Genomic DNA, 7,027 nt, shown 5'->3' with positions numbered 1-7,027 from the left:
CCACCCCCCTAATCTCCTCAACCCCCACCCCCCCCGGCCGCAACACCACCGGCGGCACACACAGTCCATCAACAACTGTACTCTCCACTCCGACCTCACACGCCCCGCCATCGAGCACCAGTTCGATTTTCCCGTGTAGGTCGTCGTAGACGTGCTGGGCTGTGGTGGGTGAGGGACGGGTGGAGGCGTTGGCGCTTGGGGCTGCGAGGGGACGGGATGTGAGGCGGATGAGGGTGCGAGCTAGAGAAGAGGAGGGGAGGCGGGCGCCGAAGGTGGGGAGTGTGGAGGTTACTTCGGGGGCGAGGGGGTTAGTAGTAGGAGTAGGAGTGATAGTGGGAGCTGGTAAGGGGAGGAGGATGGTTAGGGGACCGGGCCAGAAGGCGCGGATGAGGGGGTGGTAGATTGCGGGGATGGGGTCGTCTTCTTCTTCTGGTCCTGACTCTGTTCCTGGGTTTGTCGTCTTCCTGGTCCACCCGGGCCGAACCAACCCCCGTAACATATCCAAATCACAAACGTGCACAATCAGCGGGTTATCCGACGGCCGGCCTTTCGCCGTGTAGATCCCGCGGACGGCGTCTGAGCGCGTGGCGTCCGCGCCCAGGCCGTAGACCGTTTCGGTTGGGAAGGCTACGGGGATGGCGCTGGTGCGGAGGAGGTGGGCTGCTTCGCGGAGGGGGGTGAGTATTTCGTTTGAAGTGCTGGTGCCATTGTTGGTGTCGTTGGTGCCTGTGGTGCCGTTGCTGGTTTCGTTGGGTTGATCCTCCCCAGCAACAACCCAGTGACTGAGATCCGGCCGTCCATCGGGTAGTGTGTCCGCCCAGTGTCCCAGAGCAGAGTCATCTTTGCCCGTGACCGGGACGTGAAGGATTCGTGTCTTCATCGTGGCGGGTCTCACCGGTGACGGGGGCCGGGATGGTGGAGATTGTTGTTGTGTAAACGGTCGAGTTGTACCGGCACGAAATCGATCAAAGTAAAATCGAAGACGGGTGAGTGCAGCGGGCCAGCGCGCGGGTTTAAGCCGGTGGAAGGATATGCCCGCCAATTTGACTGTATTTCAAGGACTGAGAATTTGGTGTGTGATTTTGGGGTGATTTATTTGCGAAACCGTAGAGATGGTTGAGGATATGCTTTCGTTGTTGGTGGATGGATTGAATCGATAAGATGCGGGCCGTGTAAGTTGAGTTGAGTCATGGAGAATTTTTCCTCCACCAAAAATATGTAATCCATCTCACTCACTTAATTCCCACCCGACTTCCGGTCTTTTCAACTTCAAGGCAGCACACAATATTAACTTGAGACCCAAATCGGTGAAAAGGGAATAATGTGAAATACAGTCGCAATTCTTTTAATCTAGATGAGCTACAAAAGAACCGTGGTAGTTTTCCGTTTGACCCCCTGAACGCCACGCTGGCTGTCCTCTTGTGTACACTACAAAATACATGGTAAAACGAGCAAATGAACGCGAAAACAATGCAGGAAGCAGTGAAGCAGTGAAGCAGTGAAGCAGTGAAGCAGTGAAGCAGTGAAGCAGTGAAGCATTGAATCTCCATGAAAACAACTTCAAGAGCCTGATGAACTGGCCCGACCAGCTTGTAACGAACCCGGGTAGTCCCACCGATCCACCCCAATATCACGAGCCAGACATCATCCCCGTAGTAAGGATACGCGCAGCTCCAGCAGCCGCAACACCACTACCGCTCCCCCGCCGCCCCTCTAGCCCTCCGCCGCAGAGCCACGATGCCTACGGCTACCTCTCTCATTCCCTTCTCGATGTTATTCCCTTCTCAAGCTTGAGGTTCTCGACGTTGAGGTTCCCAAAGTTGAAATCATTCCCTCTCACTCCCCCTCCTGCCCCTTCTCACAGGCAGCGCACTAACAAACTCCCCCGCCATCCCCAACTGTTCCCCAAACCCGGCCAACAACCGCATCACCTCGTCCCTAACTTCTTCCCGTTCTGCCGTGCCTTGCATGACATTTGCTGAGGGGGGGAGCGGAGGCGCCGTATTATTGAGATCTGCCCCGTTGGGGTCCATCGCCATCGCCATGCTGGCTCTCATGTCCATGCCGGTGACGATCCGGGGGGGTTGTTGGTGATTCTGGTGATACTGCTGATTCTGATATTTTTGTTGTTGCTGCTGCTGCTGCTGCTGCTGCTGCTGTTGTTGATATTGCTCCCGCTGCCCCAACAACCCCGGCAACGGCACACTCCCACCACCACCACCAACACTACCCAAACTCGCATTCGACTGTGACCTTGCCCTAGTCCTCGCACGACTGCGCCGGTCGGTAATATCCCTCGGAGCCGAGCCCACCACAGCAGAAGCTGACCCGCCTATTTTTCCTCCACCACTTAAACTTCCACTTCCACTTCCCCCAGCGGGGAGATACTCCGAGTCGTACCCGGAAACCGAGTAACTGTCATCGTCGTAGCTGGTGGAGCGGGAGTGGGATACAGACTGCGATCCGCTGCGGTTCATACCCGGGGGTATGAAATCAGGCGGAATTGGACCGTGACCATCGTCAGCCTCGGTGGACTTGGCCAGGCGCGCCGCGAAATCACTGTCGTCAGAGATAAAGATGGATGGCTCGCGTATGCCGCCGAGTTGGGTGGTACTACCAAGGGGCTGGTACAGAGAGGCGTGGCGTTCCAAGTCGAATGGGTTGGCTCCGCCAATATCGGACCCAGTCACTGAAACGACGTCCGAGTTGGCCGTAGACGGGCGGGTTAACTCTGGCATCACCAGCCCTTCGTCGAGGTCGATGAGGCTGCCTACCGAGGCGCGGTTGTCCGGGATTTGCATTTGCATTTGCAGTTGGTGATGCTGAGTCTGAGGCTGCTGCTGCTGATGGAACGGATGGGACTGATTGTGTTGGTGGGCAGGCGGGGGTCCGAGATCGTGGGACTCTGATGACGACAGGTAGCCGCTCGGATCGGTCGGGTGGTAGATCATGGGCGGGCGCGACGGGGTTGGGTCGGCCCGTTCTTCGTGGAACGGGAACCGAGACATCTCGGGATTGGCCGACGCCGGGGGCGCCACCATCGTGGGGAACTTCCACTCTTGCGTGCGACGGTTGGGGTTGAGGTCGGCGGGGTCGCTTAGGGGCGGTCGGTTGTAATCTGTTGTCTCGTCGTCGGAGTCGCTGGGAACGCGCATGCCGGCTCGGATGGTCGCCATGTCGACGAACTGGGAGAGGTCACCGCCGTCATGCAGAGAAGCATCAAGATCGATCAACGATTCCCGGAGCGTCGAGTGTAGTGAGTCGTCTCGCAGCGGGAGATCTGAAGTGGTCGTGGTAGTGGTGGTCATCGGGAGCGGGGGTGCTCTCCCATAGTAAGCCCGCGAGTTGTCTTCATAGTTAGAGATAGTATTAGGGTCAAATACCTTTTCGAGCGGCGCTTTGTGAGGTTGCAGCTGTGGAGGAGGCGGGCGTCGGCGCGGCTTGGGCTTGGCCGGGCGCGAGGTTTGCTCGTCGTACTCAAAGTCAACGTTGGACCCGTACACGTCAAAGACGGCCCGGGCATCCGTGTTCATAACTTGCCGGTCAAAGTCGACTGTAGTGCTAAAGTTCCACTCGTCGCTCGGGGGCTCCGAGGATGCGTAGTCTGACGGTCCTTGCACGCCGACTGGAGTAAATAGAGACCTCCGAATACCGCCCTGGCCCTCCCAGAGCTTGTATGCCTTGACGAGATTGGCCAGCGAAGCCGCTGGGTATACGGCACTCGTTCCAAAGATGAACGGATGTTGCTGGATTTCCTGAATCGTCGGTCGCTTGGCTGGGTCTTCCACTAAACAAAACGCCACCAGGTCCTTGATCTGATCCGAGTAGTCGCCCTCGAGCCGCGGCGCGTGGTGTTTAATGTACTGACCGAGCTGCTGCACATTGAAGCCTGCCATCACGTTGGGCGGAAACCCCGAGGCCAGTTCGTACACCAGCGAGCCAAAGGCCCAGATGTCAACCGGCGTGCTGTACGCCGGTTCCGGATCAAACAGCTCGGGGGCCATCCAGTTCAGCGTTCCGATGAAGGTAGTGCGCTTGTCCAGTTTCGACTCGACGATCCCGGCCACACCGAAATCGCACAACTGCACGCTTCCGGCCTCGGTGACCAGGACGTTGGCGCACTTGATGTCGCGATGGATAATGCCCTCCTTGTGCACCCAATAAATAGCCTCGGCCACCTCTCTCACAATCGGAATGATCCATTTCTCCTGCAACCCCCCCGGCGCCGTCGGTTTCATGAGCGTCGCCACACTTCCTCCCGCGCAGTACTCCGTCACCATCCACATAGCCTGCCCGACCGGAAGGGCGTCGAGGGTTAGGTTAATGTTTTTCGCTCCGCTCTCGCTGAGCATCTTGAGCGCCGAGAACTCGTGCATGAACTCGCTGTACGTGTCGGCCAGCTTGGGATTCAGCGTGTCCCCTTCCTCGATGTTGATGATTTTGACCGCCACGAGCGCCTTCGTGTTGACGTCTGTGGCCTTGTACACCCGCCCGTAATTCCCCTTGCCGATCAGCTCCTGGAGCTGATACGGCGGCACGTCCTTCCCTGCCTTCCCGCAGTCCTCCTCCACAATCGCTTGCATTTTCTTCGCATCTTCGATCGCCTTCTGTTTGGTCGTGGACATATCCGGGAACCGGACCTGCAAGCTCCCACTCGCCATGGCGATCGGCGAAGTCCCGGTCCGTTGGGCCGGTCTGTTTACTGGGAGGATTCGCGAGCTAGCCGCGAGTTGGTCGACGGTGGACCCTGAGTCAGCGAAGGCGGCCACAGGATACCGGAGGATTCGGTCGGCTGAGACGGCGGCTGCTGCTCTCCCGACTCTTGGCCCTCAGCCGTGGACTCGGCGTCCTGACGGGGGAAATCGCCGGACTGACCGGCCAGCGAGGCGATCGCGACGTACAGCTCTACAGAGGCAGAGTCCTCTTCCTCGTACGCCGCGAGCACTGCCTGCTCGCACGCGCCCGGAACTAGGCAGGCGTCGCTGGGCAGCCACGTTAGTACATACAGCGGAATTGGAATGGAGAAGGCGAAAACGAAGAGGCATAACGCTCAAGAAATACGTACCCGTCCCAGGTAAGGGACACCTCTCGCGACCACCCCCAGATGACCTCCTCGGACTCGAGGAGCCGAATGGCGTCGTCGTCGTCGTCGTCGTTGGCCTCCTCCTCCGACAAGGAAGGCTCCGACGAGGAAGACTCCGACGCGACGAGGGTTTCCTCACCGGTCGCCTCGGTCCAATCCCCGTCGCGGCTGCTGTCCCTAGGTCCGATATCCTGCATCACGGTCAGTTGTGGTCCTCGACGGTGGTGTTTGTTTCGTGTGCTCGACTGGTTTGCGAGGTGATCAAGGGGTGGTGAAAAAAAAAAGGTAAAAAATCGCAGAACCAAATTGGAACGAATTTGAATTCGCAAAAGAGCGAACCTACCGGAAATTCACACCCCCGTGGCCTTGAAGCCCTAAGAATGTGGTGTCGACGCGGGTCGTTGGAGGTTGAAGTGGTTGATGGCGGCCAATCCCGCGGTAGCAGGCACTGGCGGGGCAAGAACAGAAGTGAGTTTAGGAAGGGCTGGCATTGTTGGTTAAAATCGGATGCTTGATGGGATTTTGCTTGAAGAAGGAGCTACTCACAGATTTGTGCGGCGGATCCCGGCCGTTCAACGCAAATTCGTGATGAAAGTCGTAGTGTTGAAAGATTGAAGTGAATTTAGAGGTGAACTTTAATGGATCCAGGGGTTAGACGCCTCAAACGGCTGTTTTCCACTGGTCGTCTCAGTGAGCCAATCACCGGGCTGAGACAGTTTTGGGCACGAGCCAGCACTACAGGGCTCCATTCCAGGATAGGGACCACCCATTTCACAACTTACGCCCTAAACAACTCCAGTGTTCGGCCGCGAGAACAAATCCAGGTGTCGGTCTCTACCTATTCATCGCATATCAATTTTCTCTGGGTAATTGAGACGGTTGACGCACAAACATTGTCGGATATGTTCAGCCCTCGTCTGAATGAAACCGCACTTTCGTCGGAACCATAGAGCTCTTTCACTCAGCTAAAGGTCAACTCTACCTAGCCGCCAAGAATTCAGCTTTTGAGCCTCCTGTATCCCATAAACCACGATAATTCATCAACGCCATATATTCTCTCTAACCCTCTCTCTAATCCTCATTCTCACCCCCCTGCTCCTAAGACCTATTCACCTACTCCACCTCACCCCCCTCAACTCACCCTCCAACCGCCCAACCATAGTCCCATGAATCTCCCTCCACCCATTCTCACACGACGCCTTAACAATCCCCACCAAAAACCTCGAACTGGTCGCTGTAACACTCTCCACCAATTCCAACCTCGACACTCCCCCTTCTTTCAGCCCTCCTCCCCCTCCTTCCTCCCCACTACTACTACTACCACCCCCTCCTCCACCCTCTCCTGCAGGGCTATCGGGGAGATCACGAATCTCCCAAAACGTCTCCAACATAGTCGACAACGGACTCCGAATCCGCACAAAGAGCCCATCCCGAATCTTGGTCAACTCGTACGTGCTAACAACATTGGTATCCCAAATCCCGGCCGGGATGGCGTGCACGATGTCTGTTACGCGGTAGCAGCTTGTCGTCGGCTGCTCATCTCCTCCCTTTTCCCCAACCTCCACTTTCCCATTCCCATTTGCGGTCGGCGGGGGGGTGCTAGAGGTACGCAACTGAGCAGCGACGGAATCAGGGATAGAAGGCGGCGGGTTGAGACTGGCGTGCTGGGATGGCGGGATCAGTTCGTATTTGTCCATGTGCGGGTTGCAGTGGAAGTAGAAGTCGTAGTCGGAGAGCATGGCGATGGCTTGGGCGCGGGTGGTGCCTGGGGGAAGAGGGGTGTGGTGTTCTAGTTTTGCTGTTGTGCTGAGGACTATTTATGGGGGAGGTTAGTTAGTTACCTAGGTAGCTTTGGAGAGGGGAGAGAAAAGAAGGTTTTGGGAGGGGTGAGGTTTACAAGACATGGTGAGTTTGTTTGAGGGGTCTATTGTATTGCGGTGGGTA

General features: G+C 57.0%; 3 protein-coding genes across 3 annotated transcripts; all 3 read right to left on the bottom strand.

Annotated features, from left to right (window-relative positions):
* Positions 1–28: 28 nt before the first annotated feature.
* On the bottom strand, positions 29–880 carry C8A04DRAFT_27439 (Threonylcarbamoyl-AMP synthase; the record flags this gene model as incomplete). Its single annotated transcript, XM_062780299.1, has 1 exon — positions 29–880. A coding segment is annotated over one exon (852 nt), but the record flags the coding sequence as incomplete, so codon positions are not given.
* Positions 881–1,826: 946 nt separating this feature from the next.
* C8A04DRAFT_11084 (kinase-like domain-containing protein) lies at positions 1,827–4,661 on the bottom strand (the record flags this gene model as incomplete). The annotated part of the gene is made up of 3 exons (XM_062776828.1): positions 1,827–2,138; positions 2,226–2,323; positions 2,369–4,661. The coding sequence occupies 3 exons, from the start codon at positions 4,659–4,661 to the stop codon at positions 1,827–1,829; spliced, it is 2,703 nt and encodes a 900-aa protein (XP_062638309.1).
* Positions 4,662–6,192: 1,531 nt separating this feature from the next.
* Positions 6,193–6,987, bottom strand: C8A04DRAFT_27436 (uncharacterized protein; the record flags this gene model as incomplete). Its single annotated transcript, XM_062780298.1, has 2 exons — positions 6,193–6,896; positions 6,981–6,987. 2 exons carry the CDS (start codon positions 6,985–6,987, stop codon positions 6,193–6,195), a joined length of 711 nt encoding a protein of 236 aa, XP_062638308.1.
* Between the last annotated feature and the right edge of the window lie 40 nt (positions 6,988–7,027).

The sequence above is a fragment of the Dichotomopilus funicola genome, assembly GCF_033296635.1.
Source record: "Dichotomopilus funicola strain CBS 141.50 unplaced genomic scaffold C8A04scaffold_20, whole genome shotgun sequence".
NCBI classification, from domain to species: Eukaryota; Fungi; Ascomycota; class Sordariomycetes; order Sordariales; family Chaetomiaceae; genus Dichotomopilus; species Dichotomopilus funicola.
The sequence above is the reverse complement of the archived record's forward strand: the minus strand, read 5'-3'. Positions and strand labels throughout refer to the sequence as shown.